The sequence below is a fragment of the Acartia tonsa genome, chromosome 6, assembly GCF_053477335.1.
Source record: "Acartia tonsa isolate MP-2025a chromosome 6, ASM5347733v1, whole genome shotgun sequence".
NCBI classification, from domain to species: domain Eukaryota; kingdom Metazoa; phylum Arthropoda; class Copepoda; order Calanoida; family Acartiidae; genus Acartia; species Acartia tonsa.
This window is the reverse complement of record NC_137265.1, coordinates 34491434-34506723: the sequence shown is the minus strand read 5'-3', so window position 1 is coordinate 34506723 and position 15290 is coordinate 34491434. Positions and strand designations below refer to the sequence as shown.

Genomic DNA, 15290 nt, shown 5'->3' with positions numbered 1-15290 from the left:
AAGTAAAGACAAAAAACCATACTACTTATATAATAGGATGGATTCACAAAAACAAAGATATTGAACAGGATATGATGTTTTAAGTATGAAATAAAATGTCATGAAAACACTCATCATATTTTCAATAGTAGGTAGGTAGGTATTCAATTTATTTTATTATAAAATAGCATTATTAATAGGTTACATAAAAAAAGTTTAATTATGTATAGATAGATATATCCTTTAATTTTTGGTACTTTATAATTATGTGTAAGATACAGTATGAGAGAAAAGTGATTTTCCCGGCTACCATTTAAAATAGATGGCTGAAACATACAAATAAGCATCCTGTATACAATTAACATTGTTTTTGATGCTTTAAAAATGATTGTTATATTTTTTTTATTTATGTTTATTGGGCTTTTACTAGGGGATTTTGTCATCCTTGTTTTTAATTTACTGTTACCTATTTACTTTATATCATTAAACTGTCTTACCTGTACCATACCGCCAGATATCGGACTGGCGCCAGGCGGCGGTTTGCTCTGCTCAATCTGCGGGTAGTACGGCTCATTTTCACTGTTCGGTCGACAATAGATCATCTGTAGGTGTGAGGAATGATAGTCAAGCGCGCACACGTAGCAGACAAACGTTGCACTGTCAACAATTTGAGAGTGTCGCTTGCGCAGCACAAAATTTCTATCGGAGTGAAGAATGTTGTCCTTCTCAAATTGTTCCCACTGCTTGAAAAGAAAAGCAGCACATTCGTCACAGCATTGCACACGTCCTGCACTGTCCATGGGCCGCGAACGCGGCGGCCGTGGGTGATAGACTAGACTTGGATAGTAGGGCACCTTGCCGCCGCTGGGCCGCGTGATAACAAAGCTCAACAGCCCCCGCTTGAATTCATCCCCGCAAACGTAACAGATTTCAGTGGCTGCATTTTTGTCGGGCAGGGTGAGGTCAAGAATGTCTGTGCTACTGCCGGCACCCTCACTCTGATAGCTGGAGTGGTGAGAGGTGGCAGAAACATGGGACAAGACGCTGCTGCGCGACTTCATATTTTCGCGTTCCCGACTCCCGGAACTAAGGTCAAGGGCGGAGTCGTTGTCGTCGGGCGGAGCCGAGGAGGAAGGATTAGAGGTCGGCACTATCATTGAGGCGCTGGTGGACGTTCCCCCCGGAACGTTGGACGCATTAAGGGCTCCGGAAGGGGGAGTGTGATCACCGACACTCAGTACCAAGGGAGTTGTGGTGGAAGGCGGGCCCATTTTCTTCCAGACAGGGCTGGGGGACACGGGAGGTAGGGAGGCACACCCCATCCACAAAGGCTTGGACTGGCTCCCCGAGGTGGGGGTCCCTTGGTGGTGGGAGGAGGGAGGGTAGGCAGCCTTGGAATAATTTAACAAGGCAGGATACCTAAACAATAAAAATATTTTTAAAAATCTTAAAAAGATCAGCTTTCATGAAACCTTATGCATTTAGAAATAGGAAAAGCTTTAAAATTCATGTTACAGACTTGTAAGCATAATAGACATACACACTTTTGGGAGACAATTGATTTAGAGATACTAGGAACTTTACAAATGACGAGAAAGCATTAGAATAAATTGAAAATTAATTTCTGTAGGTTTTTTACATTTAATATATTGTGTAAGTATCTAATTGATTTTTTTTCTATTATCGTAGCTACTCAATAATTAAAGGCTGTTCGTACTTACCTGGCAATATGTTTTGCATTGATTGATATTTGTTGTTCAGGTTGCAGCACAGGAAGGTTGTCTAACCGCTTCGTCCAGTAAACCCTGAAAAAAAATTTATTTATAAATAGAAATGTTATACCTATTAACAAAGCAAAGGAAACCATTTCTTGGTGCCTTATTGTTTATTTACTTCCATATGAATTACTTATGTAAAACGACATTCTTGTGCTTTGAGATTGCAATAATTTATCTGAATAACAATTACAAAAAAAACATTTTTAGGTGTATTCCTAAAGCTGTCCGGTAATAGTTATTTCTCGCATCGTATTATAAAAAGCTTTCCTCGGAAATAAGATGTATAATTATAAGATTAAAAACAGTTCTTAGCCCCGAGAAATTACCGTCACAGAAAAGCTTTAAAAAAATAAATTGTCAAAGAATACAAATGTTCATGGAATAATACACAGCTTTTATACATTCTTATTGAATGAAACTTACTTTAAATAATCTAACTTAAAAGATATACTAAAGCAGTAGGATGTTCTTGTGTATGTTTTATGTCAACTATGATCTAACAAACGGCAGGAAGTACTTTCTACAAAGTTCTACACAAGATTTTAAGTTATTAGGTAGGAGAGAAAAAAAAAACCCCTCTAAAAATATTTTAAAACCAAATAAATGGTGGGAGAATCGCCCCACGATCAAATCTTATAGAAGTCTATCTGCTAGTATTTTTTTTAGTATTAGTGTGGCTACGGGCGGTTCACTTTAGTAAAAAAGCACAATTCCAAAAATTGAAACAAACGTAAATTCCTCAGAACATATAACGTCAATTATGATTCATACCAACTTGGCTAAAACATAGATTTTTATAGAATTCTATTGTAGTAGCTAATTATACATAGGTAGAAAAGTAAAATTTGATAATTTTTAAAAGCGAGGCCACTCTATAATCGTTACCAGAAAGTCCGTAAGTCCATTTTAAGCATGTTGCTTTTTAACTTTTTTAACATCAAATTTTTAGGTAGGTGATAGAATTATCCGATTGATCTGATTTTTGGAATACTGATTCCTAGGACAACAAAGTACATTATTGGCGAAGCATCTCTATAATCAAGTCCTAAAAATGTAAGTATGTCCTTAAACAATATTCTGTATTTAAGCAGTTTTTCAGCAGATTTACTTACAATTTTGTTTCGTTCGACTTTTCTACATTTATATTCTGATTATTCAGTTCTGACACGGTACAAGTGTTAATGTTCGTTTGTCCTAACGTTTCAGAGCTTCGCTTTTATGGATGTTGTCATCCTTGTTTATTATAGCACAGCTCCTCTATGACTAGTCTTTATCCATCTGTACAATCAGGGTTTCAAAAGTTAATTCAATTTTGCTATAAAGGGGGAGGTAGATTGTGCTAAAATTCCGTTAAAGTGTGAGCTTAAAACAGTAGTCAAAATATTTATATGTAATTTTTCTGTCTCAAGTAATACACATATTTAGTGGATATTATCCTTCTACAACTGTTTTTAAGCCATAAAACTCACACCTTTATGGAATTTTAGCACAACCTACCTCCCCCTTTTAAAAAAGTAATACTTTGCTTTATCTTGAACATTTAGATTTCTAATTATCTTCATGATGTTTTTTTTGCTGAATTTTTTATTTCCTTTTTCAGGCTGACGTTATTTAAACATGTTTTGAATTATACATAGTATATATATGATCATTCATTAGAAATTTGTCTGTGTTTATATTATGTACATTGTACAGTGTACACTTAACAAAGGTCAATTATGTTCTTAAGTAGCGCTGCTATAATAAGTTTAATAGTTAAGAAACTATTTCTATCCCCTCAAATCCTGCAGGCCCTATCCCTATAAGGGTATCTTGTAACCTTTACTTAACCTAACCTAAACTAAAATAAGCATCACATCTGTAGAAAGTTTTAATGCAAATTTCTCAAATGTAATATTACTAATTTAAATAGAGTGTGTATATACATACAATCGCATTACCTTTTTTTTAGAGTAGCCGTACTTGTTTTTTTTAACAGCAATTGTTAAGAACACAAATTTAGCTTATTTTTGCATTATAATGTACAACAGAATTCACTTGTTATAAAATAATTCTCAGTAAATATTTTTAAAGAGCCAAACTTTTCTAATATTAAAGCAGGTATGTTCGTTAGCATGATGGAGAAATTAGATTGTTAATATAAGGTCGTTAAAATTGTTTTATGCATTTCAAACTTCTGTAAAGATTACCTACTATTATCATAATTTATTTTAAACCCAACTAATTACAAATGAATATATTAAAATTATGATCTAAGAGGAAAATTTTGTCAAAAAATATATAAATTTCATATTTTATCTTTTATGGAAAAAAAATTATTATTACGTTTTTAATTAATATAAATGATTTTATAATTTATTGCACTTTGTCTTTGACACAGCCGTTTAAAATCGGAATGGCAGACAAATGAATTCATTTTGTCAAAGATAAGGAATCATATCTAATAGGTAATAAGTTGCGATATAGGTGCAATTAAAGCTGGAACAGAAATTCAAATGTGTAGGTAAAAGTTTTAACAAAAATAAGAAATTAAGACGGATTTTTTTTTTATATAATGCATGTTTTAACCATTACTTGAACTTAGAAATTATAAGGAAGAGTTGATACATTATTCTTTTACCTCAAAATGTCTTGTTCTTATTTTGGTTAGGTTAGGTTATATTGTGTAATAGGTAGAAAAAAATGAACCATACCTCTATTTTCAGTTAGTTTTAAAAACAAGGGAGAGGGGGTTTAGTGCTCGACAGACACATTGTGGGAAAGGCTGAAAGCACGTAAGTTTTGTAAAGATATATGCAAATGTTTTCAACATGAATGAAAAAAATCACGCAGCATAAAATGAGAAGTGTTTTAGGTCAGACTCAAAAATGTTTGGATTGATATTTTAGAAGCACAGCTAATCTTCAACATATGTCCGTCTGTATGTATGTATGTCATAGTGTCAAACAAACAGCTGTCAGCTTATTAAAATTTTTGGCTCCTACCTAAAAGGTGGTTATTAATACAGAATATTGGTTTACTATTCTTAGTTCCTATAGAATGGGGCCAGCTTGTTATTGCTGCGCTACTTGTGAACATAATTAACCTTGTGTTTTTTTTAAAAGGGCCTAAGAATCTCATTAATAAAAAGAAATCTTCGTAGAATTTAAGTTATAATACCTTTGGAATATTTCACCTTTTGTTCTGTTTAATATACATGGAAAAGTACAATATAACCTTTGTTAAATTAAAGTAACTCCAAAGTAAAAAACTTTGTGAAAAATGAGGACTAATATTGACTAAAAGTTTTTGCATTACTTACATGCGTCCGACAGAGCAGCAAAACTTAAAACTTTTCTCATCTTTTGTTATAACGTAATTTTCGAACCCAACTCCAGACAACTAATGGTAAGATGTAAATGAGCGTAGTATTTCAACATACCTGGACTCTAGCGGCACACCGCCTTTCTCGTTTGCATCCCACTGCTTCAGCAAATTATTATAACAAGCTCTACAACTGGAGGCGGAGGTATCGGGTGACGGCGGGGTCAAACCAAGCGGCGGTACAAGCTCGCCGAGAAAAGGAAAGTGGGGCAGCAGCCGACACCCGTCCGCCGTGGTGCCGTGCGGCGATATGAACAGCGGATAGTCCGCCGGTCCGTGGGCGCCGCACACAAAACAGGCGATCCGCGGCGGGAACCGCAGCGACATTGTGTCCGCGAGAATTTTGGCGGATTTGTTTTAACTTCTTTATGAAAACTAAAAAAACGGACTTTGATCCGTCAACAGTAACTTTTTTCTTATATAATACTTATTAAACTTTATTTTTCAATGCCTACACTTTTTTTTCTAGTGCAAACACACCGTAGTGATCACTTTTAAGTTATCATTTCACAAGATATTTAAAACTTGTTGCATTAAATGTTTGTAAAAAGTTGAATTAATCACTGTTGAATGTCTCAGCATAACTAAACTAAGGTGTCAAACTAGATTCGTAATTCACTAATTGCCTGCGTGTATGTATCTGTGTGTGTGTGTTTCTTCGTAAGTCTCGATCTTTAACTTGCTCTTACGGAGATATTTTTATTTCTCCTGAAATTTTTCTGAAAAAACGTATGAAAATAAAATGTTTTGTGTATATAATAAATTGATATAAAACATGTTAAAATCGTATATCTAATATGACTGAGGCTTGCTAATTGAGAGAAGATATATATTTGTAAATTTGTACAACGCAATAAAAACTACTCGACTTCCAGGGAGGTATAGGGCAATGGCGATTTTATTCACTTACAACCATATCTAAATTTGTTAACTTTTAAGATCAGAATTTAACAAATAAGGAAACTAATTTATCGTTCATTAACATTTCCCTGAACCCCTGTATTTACTCATATATACAACTTCTCGGTGGAATCACCCAAGTCGAAAGTGAACCACACAACCCACCCCCTCCCCCCAATCTCATACCATCTTTATTCTAACCCCTACGGAAATGGCTAACCGAACTGGGCTTCGCTAAACATAACTTAACCACAAGTTGGATGATGAATTTTTGAAATTTTGATGATTATTTTAGTGTAGGTTAGGTTAAGTAAAGTTCAGGAGTGCCCCGCAGAGTTAAGGATATTCAAAAAAAAGGGGAAGAGGGGGGCTGTTTTGTTCTTTACTCGTCAGTAGGGTCCACAAGCAAAATAAGGTAAACCACCTTGTTCTCTTTAATATTATGCTGTGTCGTAGTTTTGCAAAATTATATATATATAAATATATGCATTATTTTTATATTATTGATATATTTTTTGCCAACTATGATCGTCTGATAAAACAATCCATAAGGGAATAAATAAAAAGTCATAAAGAGCAAAGGCGTGCACATAAATTTTCGTAAAAAGAGGGTGGAATTCGCAAAATAAATCATCCCCCCCCCCCTTCCCGAAAAATTATCCCTTAATCCCTCCCTTTAAAAGGGATTAGTATTACTTCAAGGGATGGAAAAAGAGGGAAGATAGGCCTTTTACCTTTCAATATTGAGGGGGTTGTTGACACCACCATTCTGCACGCTTATGCCTTTATAATAGATCAAATTTTAACAAGAAATATTCGAGGCAATGAAACAATAAACAAGTTTGATTTTACAAAGATTAATAGTTGTTAAAATAAACTCTGAAAACGCAGAAATTAGTTATAAAAATATTGTTTGGCAACCCTGAATCTTTTTTTTTAATTTCGGCATCTATGAACATTATTGTTGGCTCCAGAGTGTCCCAGGATCACGGATAAATGGATAACTCAATGTGGAGTAGGTTATGTTCAATTTTAATTTGCTCTCTTTTTAAAACTATGTTTCTCATTTATGTAATCTAATAGTACGTACTATCTGTTTTTCTTTAACTAAAGTTCTTTTACTAGATAAAACTGGAAATTAGTAAAAAATGTAATAAATTGTCTCTTAAAAAGTTTTAATAAGAAATTTCTCTATTTCAATATAATATCTTGCTTTCAGTTCTTGTGCTGATAAAAATGTTCATTATCAAGACGAAACATATTTTTTTCTGCATTTTTAAGTGCAAATTTATGCTTATATTCTTCATTGCAAGTAAATTTTAATTTTGACTGTCAGAAAAGCTGATACCTATAGCCCTGAAGCGCACATGTACAAAAAATATTGGTGATAAGAAATGCAAACAAACATATACAATATACATTCATTCAACAGAATACTTGTTCAATAGTTCAGCTGTCCTAATCTATACGTCCTTTTTCAATCCATACATCTTTTCTGTCATCCAAAATTACATATTTAGGTAATGCAATTTTAGGTTGCTTTTTTACTATTTTAAGGTGCATGATCTAGCATAATAAGATGCAGAAAAACAAAACATTTTTACATTAACTTGCGGAAAAATTTTAGACAAAAATGTTGTCTTTAATCTAAATATCGTTCCTGTACAATAAACATACATAAATTCCTCAGGAATCTAAAGGGATAAGACAATAGCTGATACATTGATCTACATCCCCGATAATGATACACAAAATTACCCCTCCTGTAGAATACAATTTGTGCTTGAAACGTTTGAACACTCAACTTAATGAATCAACCAATCAAAATTCACTAAAATTCACAAAGTTAATGAATCAACCAATCAAAATTCACTAAAATTCACAAAGTTGTTATTCCAACAAATAAGAAAGCGTTATTGTAAAACTTTGGGTACTAGTGTAATAAACAGCCCATTGTCCCCTCTCTCTCTGTAATTTCCTACTAAGAACGTGCATTTAATTGCAAGACCATTTAATGATCTGAACATTGATTTGCCAATAGAATCCTATTAATCAGCCAAGGCAACATTAAGAACCAATTTGAAGGATATTACGAGGTGAGAGGGAGACTCAAACTCGACACCTACATGATTAATAACATGCAAACAAATTAAGTCCAACAAAAAAAAACAAGAATTTTAATATCCTAAAAATGAAAATGACGTCACTGAAAACCAAAAACTACTTAGTTCCAAGAAAAAAGGCCTATGTTTACTTAAGACCGGAAATTCGGGATTGTAAGATTTGGGCAAATAAGTTCTCTTCATGCATCTAGCTTTATTTAGTAGCGCAGCTACTCAATAACAAAGATAAACAATACATCCTTCCTATTATATAGTACTACAAAATATACGCAGTTAGTCTTCATTGAAATTATGACAGCATACGTACTACAAACACTAAGCACTATTTAGCTATCATTTAACATTTACTTAATATGTCCTAAGATATAGAAATTTATTACTGTAGGTATAATAGTATCCTGTTCATGAATTTGTTAGAATTATTTATATTTGAAAGTTTCTTCCCTAATCCCTGTTATAAAATTATATGAAAATATAAAAACCTAAAGCGAACCTCAAAAACTAGTAATAACTAAACCTAAACTAATAAATTGAGGCCTCTTATTTAAGTCACAGAAATTATTTTTATTGTAAAATACAACAAAAAATAAATTAATTTTTTTGTATAAATTTTTTTAAATCTTTAAAAAAATGAATGAAAATGCGTTTTTTTCTGCAGGTACATAATTCACATTTTGGAATAGCATGATGTAATCACCATTAACAAAGAAAAAATACAAGAACTGATGTTATTTTTGACTAAAAATTAAAAGAAGACAAACAGTTCTCTTCAGATGAAATAGCTCTACAATCATTTTAAATATTTTTCGACTACAGTAAAAAAAAATTTAAAAGTGATGGTTTATAAAAAAAGAGAATCAAACTATATCACATTACTAATCCTTATCTAGAAGGCTAACAAAGATTCTACTGGAGCTTTAACTTTACTTCTGCCATTAAGTCCATCCAATTCTGTGACTACCCAGCATTCGGTCACCTGACCCCCACATTTTTCCACCAGCTCAACTGCTGCGCTCATGGTACCACCTTGTGGGGTTGATAAAAGGCATTATTTTTGTATTAAATCAGACAAAATACATAAGGATTAAAAGCCATAAACCTACTACCCCCCTTACTTAATTTTTGAGGAAAAATGTGGGCTAAGTTGGAGCTTCCCGCAGTGATCATAACACAAATTGTTTAGGATAATGGGAATTTACATACATGCAAAAATTTGGTATTTTACCAACCAAAATTTATATTTAATTTTTAAAAATATTTTTAGGTTAAAAATCTGCCATTTTCCTGTAGCTAGAAGATCATCGACAATAAGAATTTTATCCCCTTTCTTGATGCTAGCCTCCTAATAGTTTTTTACATAGACAAAAAAGTAAAAAAAAATAAGATCACAATATGGCTTTAAAATCCTTTTTGATTAGATCATTTAAAAATCTTAGTATTTTTCTGTTATTTACAATTTTTCTCTCTTAACCTATCTTAATGCACCTAGTCCTTATTTTTACATACACTTTATGAAGGAAAGCTATTCTATAAATGGGTAGTTCAGTTTTTATATCAGTTGTATGACCTATATAAATAAATTAATGAAGACTAAAACCTTTAAAAAAAACAGAACTTTTTATAATCCATTCGTCCTTGTTAAAAATCAAGGAATGGTAAATACCAGTGTTTTTACTATTATAATATATTAAAGTTCAAATTAAATTCAAACAAATATTGACAAAATTTGCATTGATATGTAAGGTTTCCTGAATCTGTACTTTATCAGAGCCATACTCCAGAGCATATTCAACAGTATGACAGGCTCCAGGTAGTTTGCCAGCTTTCCTGGCAGCCACAAAAGGACGTCCAATTGCCTGGAGTTTTATGTGAATATTTCTCAAAATAAATCAATCATAGTCACCAATATTTACCATAAACACTAGACAAGTATGGCAGATGTCCCATAAACTTATTTTATGCTTTACAAAAATAAAATTACTTAGTAAAAGAATGGCGAAATAATGAAAATAATAAAATGTACAAAAGCAATGTAATATGTATTATCAGAAAAATATTTTTTTAAACTGTAATTTCTATTAATTTGATAATAACAACAAATTAGGTAAGTAGGTATATTATTTTGAATTTTTAAAATTCCTCAATTCAAAATAATAGAAAATTAAGTAGCACAGTATTTGTTAAATTTTTAATCGTCTTTAAATCCTCAAAATATGAATGTAAAAAAAACAGTAGGTGCTAACTCTCGAAGAACAAAAAATGAAAATTGTGCTCTAAAACGTAAATAAATTCTGAGTAATGACACCCTTTTGTTGACCATTGCCAAAACAAAAAATAATGCTTTATTTACGTGTCCGCAGTCAACTGTCTATAAACCAATCGTAGAGTAGAAATAAATATTAAAATACGGATCATGGAAAGAAAACCAAGGAGGTGGTTTCGTCGTATTTTCATAGTAGCTTTTCTCCTATTTCTAGCCCCAGCGGGGATCTTTAACCCTGTGGGGCAATCTAACATAAAATAACCTATCAAAAGCTACTATGAAAATTCGACGAAACTCGCTATTTCGTTTTCTCTCTGTAATCCTAAAATTCAAATATAACGCTTAACAAGGACGGGGCAATGAAAACTTGCAAAAGTGCAAGTTCAGAAAGAGAGACGCAGAATGACCTGATCTCAGTTGTGACCTTCAATGCTTGCAGCAAAAATTGGCGCATTCGGCACGGATAAAGGGAAGGGACAATGGCAAATTAATGTGCATTCTTACACGAAGCACTAGAAAAATTGGCAGTAACTTTATTGTTATCAAATGAGGATTTAGAAAATATACATATTTATAATGTTGTACATTAGAAAACTCCATTAAGAGAACGTAGGGCTGTTTGAAAAATATTAAGAACAATTTTTAAAATGTGAACTCAGTATTTTGATTAACATATAGGTAATATGTTTATGACTGATATAAGAAATGTTCTATCGGTTTGAAACCAATGTTATTCAACTGCGCACGTTGCTTCGAATTTGGTGTAAGTAAAAACTAACTTTATAAGATAAAATATGTACACAGGTATAAACTAAAAGCTGAAATGTTCAAAGTATGTTCAACATACAAAATGAATTTTAAGAATAGTTTTCTAATAGATGAAATATGCCTTCCTATCTGAAGTAAACATGAATCAGAACAACAGCCTTGGCAATACTTTAAAATGCAACAAAATATAATATTTTCTCTAAAATGTTTCAGGGCCATTTAATTAAAATCTACATTTGTGATATTTTGAGCTCTAAATTGCAAAAAAGCAATTTTTTTTATAAAAGGGGACGGGGGGGGGGGGAGGTAACGCAACCATCTCGTAATCTATGTATAAATGGCACTTAGAATTCGAATTTCGATCTGAAATTTTGCATGAGTAATCCTTGGTAGGTCTATTTTCCCTCAATTGAACAAAAAGTAACGGCTAACAACTGGCGGCTCAGCCGTTTAACCATTTTTGGCTTTTTTCGAGGCAAATCCATCACGAAACCTATCTCCTCATAATACTCTTTGCCGCTCTAAAACGTTTTCAAACGGTAATAGCTGGTAGTTGCTGGTACTAGAAATCTAAAAAAAATTTTTTTGTATCATTTCACATGATTTAAAGCAAAAATATGTTTCAAATAGTTTATTCAAAAGTAATTTATGATAGATTTGCCCTAAAAATAGCTGAGCCGTTAGCCGTTACTTTTTCAACTTTTTGTTCGATTTAGGGAAAATAAATGATGAGCTATCGCTCGATCATTTATTACCTTGGGATTTAAATATTCATTTATGCTAAATTTTGTTTGATTAAATAACTCATTTTAATCCTAAATTGGTTTTAGCTGGTAAAACCGTGGGCATGTCAATCATGACTTGAAAAATTGATTGGGCAAATACAAGAGTGAGTGAACAAAAATTTATAAATGTTTTGATCACTTAAGACAGTTAGATACATAAATGGATTACTCTATTCAGACAGCTAATGTATTATTTATTGTAATAAATTAGTAGCTCTTAAATTTTAATCATGTTTCAATATAGATATCAGAAACCTTTTTCGCCCTTTTTTCAAACATTGAACTGAGAATCTTGTTATAATCCCAATAAACAGAAGTCCATTTATGTATCAAACTTTTGTAGAAATTACGGTGGATTAAAATTTGTACAGTAAAGTAGCTCAACCCACACAAGACTTCAATTACTTTAGGCATTAAAATTATTATATCAACTGGTTCTTTCACACACACCAATAAATGAACCACCGAGCTCCCCTTTACTTTCAATTTTCAAGGACTTTCGAGTCAATGACTTGAAAAAACTTAGTCTCACATGATGATAGATGGGCGAAAATATAAGAGTAAAACTTTAGAGGGAGAAAGGGTTAAATAAATGTATCTCACCATCGCAACCGTCTTGTGCAACCTTTATATTGGGTCATTGAAAATCAACCAATGGTGTCGCTTATAGTAACACAACCTTTTATAGCAGAAAATAATTTTGAAGCAGACGAAATAGGTCCTTGAAAAAAAGAAGGGAGGTAGTTTTCTGTATATACATCTATACCAGTGTTTCGGAGCCGGGAGCCGTGGAGCCGCCATATTTTGCTGGAGCCGGAGCCGTATACTAGATAAATAAAGAGATTTTTTATAAATTATAATTTGGTAACACTGATTTTTCATGTGCAAATGCCCCTTTTAAGTTTTTCAAGTCCATTTTTATCAAAAATTGAACTTTTAACACCTTCAAAAGTCAAAAATAGACTTGGGAGAAAAAAAAATATGTCTAGTTTTTCTTGATTTAAGGTCGGAGCTGGAGCCGTATCATCACAGACGGCTCCGCTGAGCCGGAGCCGCACCAAAATCAAACGGCTTCGAAACACTGATCTATACTATAGATCTGTTGAGGAAATTACCAAGTAATAAAAAAAGAAGCTGTGCTACTTTAAACATAATTCCTAATTACTTTCTACGTCATATTTGTGTCAATTAAATCTGTATAAGAAGAGAATTTTAAAAATTACTCTTAGAAAAAGATTATCCGCTTATTAAATTGATAAAACTGAAGATTACTTAAAATATTTAACTTGAATTAATGTCGTTTAAGTTTTCAACGTTTTTCTAAACTATTATTGTACTACAGTTAAATGTTATTCTTCAAAAAACACTGTTGTTTATTATTAGATAGTTAATGATAATACACCTTTCATCTCAATTTCATAAAGCTTAACTAATATTATTAAGAAACTAAAAAATAATTGTAAGTTAAAAATTCACATTCCTGAGCCATAACAGGGCCAAGAAGGAAGCCTCTTGAATCTAATCCAACAACTAGGATTTGATTTAATTATTATTTTTTATCTTTTGTACAAGTTATTTCTTTCAGTAAAAGGATAAGATACAACTTCATGATGACAAGGAATGGTTTTGGTATTATCTCCATTTCATATAATCTGATTGATATACTAACATATGAAAGAGTAGTCTAATTTTAATAGAATCCTCATTTTATTTCCTACCCCTGATCAATGGCAGATATACTTTTTAGTTAGATTCTAATACTTAGGGAGAACTAAAGTAGGACACCTGTCACCATCCGATCAGGAAACTTAAGGGGTAGGACAGTTATCCCTTCTGTTGATTAAAATCATGGGTTAAAAGGTTAGAACACTGTTAGCTTAAACCATCGAGATTTAATTAAAATCATCTGTTTTTAGGCCAAGGGGGGGGGGAAGTTCTGACACTTTTGCGTAAACGGTGAGTATAGGCTTTATCTTTGGACTGAGAGGATAGGTTATTAGGGATAAAATCATTCTTATATGATGAATTTCCCCCAGATTTAAGATTTTTTGGATAGGCCTCCAGGTTCCGGAGCTCCAGGCCTCCTGGTGGTCTCTGTACAGGTAAAATTGAAAAAAAAAAATTTTTTTTTTAAGTTACAGGTCAACTTATAAAACAAAATATGCATCTTTTTTAATATTATTCACATATTTGAAGAAAAAATATGCATATTTTGTTTTATAAGTTGATTTTTAACTTTAAAAAAAAATTTGTTTTTTTTTCATTTTTACCTGTACAGAGACCACCTGGAGGCCTGGAGCTCCGGAACCTGGAGGCCTATCCAAAAAATCTTAAATCTGGGGGAAATTCATCATATAAGAATGATTTTATCCCTAATAACCTATCCTCTCAGTCCAAAGATAAAGCCTATACTCACCGTTTACGCAAATGTGTCAGAACTTCCCCCCCCCTTAATGAGGAAGTTTTTATGAAACATTAGGTACCGGTATAAAATAAAGTCCTAAATCCCCTTCCCCCTTGGTAATATCTGGTTTTGAAATAGGACGTGAAGCACATACTCAATAGATTACTTTCCTATGGTTGTATCTCTTCATCATACATAAATAAATAGAACATTATTTTTTTAAAAATACTAGGTAATTATTCCTGCATCTACGTTGTCTTTGATTTGGATAGCATGGTCACAAGCAAGATCAAATAAAGCCTGAATTTTAAATTAGGGAGATTTATTTAGAGTATGTATGGCAGGTGTCCCAGATTAATTGTGCATAAAAAGTAGGTATCAAGGTTACTTTGATCAATTTATTAAAAGAAAAATTTATGTAAATTACCAAGAGTCTTTTAAATCATTTAACTTTTAAAAAATTATTAAGCCATTTTAATAACATCATAACTTCAAATCAAAATTAGTGGATATCATTTTCAAATAAGATAATTAGAATACTGTCCTATTTTCAAAAAGACTCTATGAGAGTATATATGAATGTTCTTACATTTAATTTTATATTTTATTTATTTAAGAAAATTAGAAAAAAAACTATACTTCAAAACTTTCTTGAGACTTTGAAATAAATTGGAGAGGTTAAAAAAGGATTCTACTTGATTTTTAAATTCCCCTAAATTTCCTTTGTTGCCAGCGGATCCCCAAAGACTCCAAAAATATCATGGAATAGGATGCCAGGTTTTGGAAAATCCGGGTAGGACTTGAAAGCACTTTTTACAACTTGTTTCAATTCTTCCTTTTTAGCTGCGTCCATTTGGCCCGTCATATTATTGCTTATTTTATCTGAATTTATCAATTTTAGCTATTAAAAATGACAGTTCCTTTATT

The 15290-nt window shown here is 32.3% G+C and overlaps 2 protein-coding genes across 13 annotated transcripts in view; both read right to left on the bottom strand.

Moving 5' to 3' along the window:
* LOC145322479 (uncharacterized) overlaps positions 1–6606 on the bottom strand; it is a 19835-nt gene extending 13229 nt beyond the window's left edge. For 8 of the 12 annotated variants that reach the window (XR_013880718.1, XR_013880719.1, XR_013880721.1 and 5 more), the window contains exons 1-3: positions 5179–6604; positions 1701–1784; positions 477–1398 (exon numbers count right to left, since the gene is read on the bottom strand). Coding sequence is in view for 4 of the 12 variants with exons in the window: in XM_080164487.1 (XP_080020613.1) it covers positions 477–1398; positions 1701–1784; positions 5179–5447 (1275 nt within the window). In the remaining 8 variants the exon portion in view is untranslated. Of the gene's footprint in view, positions 1–476; positions 1399–1700; positions 1785–5178 lie in introns of all 12 variants that reach the window. The other 4 variants (XR_013880725.1, XM_080164488.1, XM_080164490.1 and 1 more) reach the window with 2 other exon arrangements.
* On the bottom strand, positions 5835–15290 carry Aprt (adenine phosphoribosyltransferase). The gene is made up of 8 exons (XM_080165460.1): positions 15087–15290; positions 14608–14665; positions 13436–13491; positions 13132–13153; positions 9904–10021; positions 9430–9485; positions 8661–9171; positions 5835–5931 (listed from the first exon to the last, which is right to left on the bottom strand). Exons 1-7 carry the CDS (start codon positions 15226–15228, stop codon positions 9030–9032), a joined length of 594 nt encoding a protein of 197 aa, XP_080021586.1. The 5' UTR covers positions 15229–15290; the 3' UTR covers positions 5835–5931; positions 8661–9029.

Bases quoted from the DNA above. Each gene is read 5' to 3' on its own strand.
- Aprt (XM_080165460.1), bottom strand. From the start codon at position 15,228: ATGACGGGCCAAATGGACGCAGCTAAAAAGGAAGAATTGAAACAAGTT. The intron at 13,492-14,607 runs AGGAATAATTAC...AAATCAAATCCT, and splicing joins ATCAAAGACAACGTAGATGC to AGTTGTTGGATTAGATTCAA. The intron at 13,154-13,435 runs GTGAATTTTTAA...CTTCTTATACAG, and splicing joins CCCTGTTATGGCTCAGGAAT to ATTTAATTGACACAAATATG.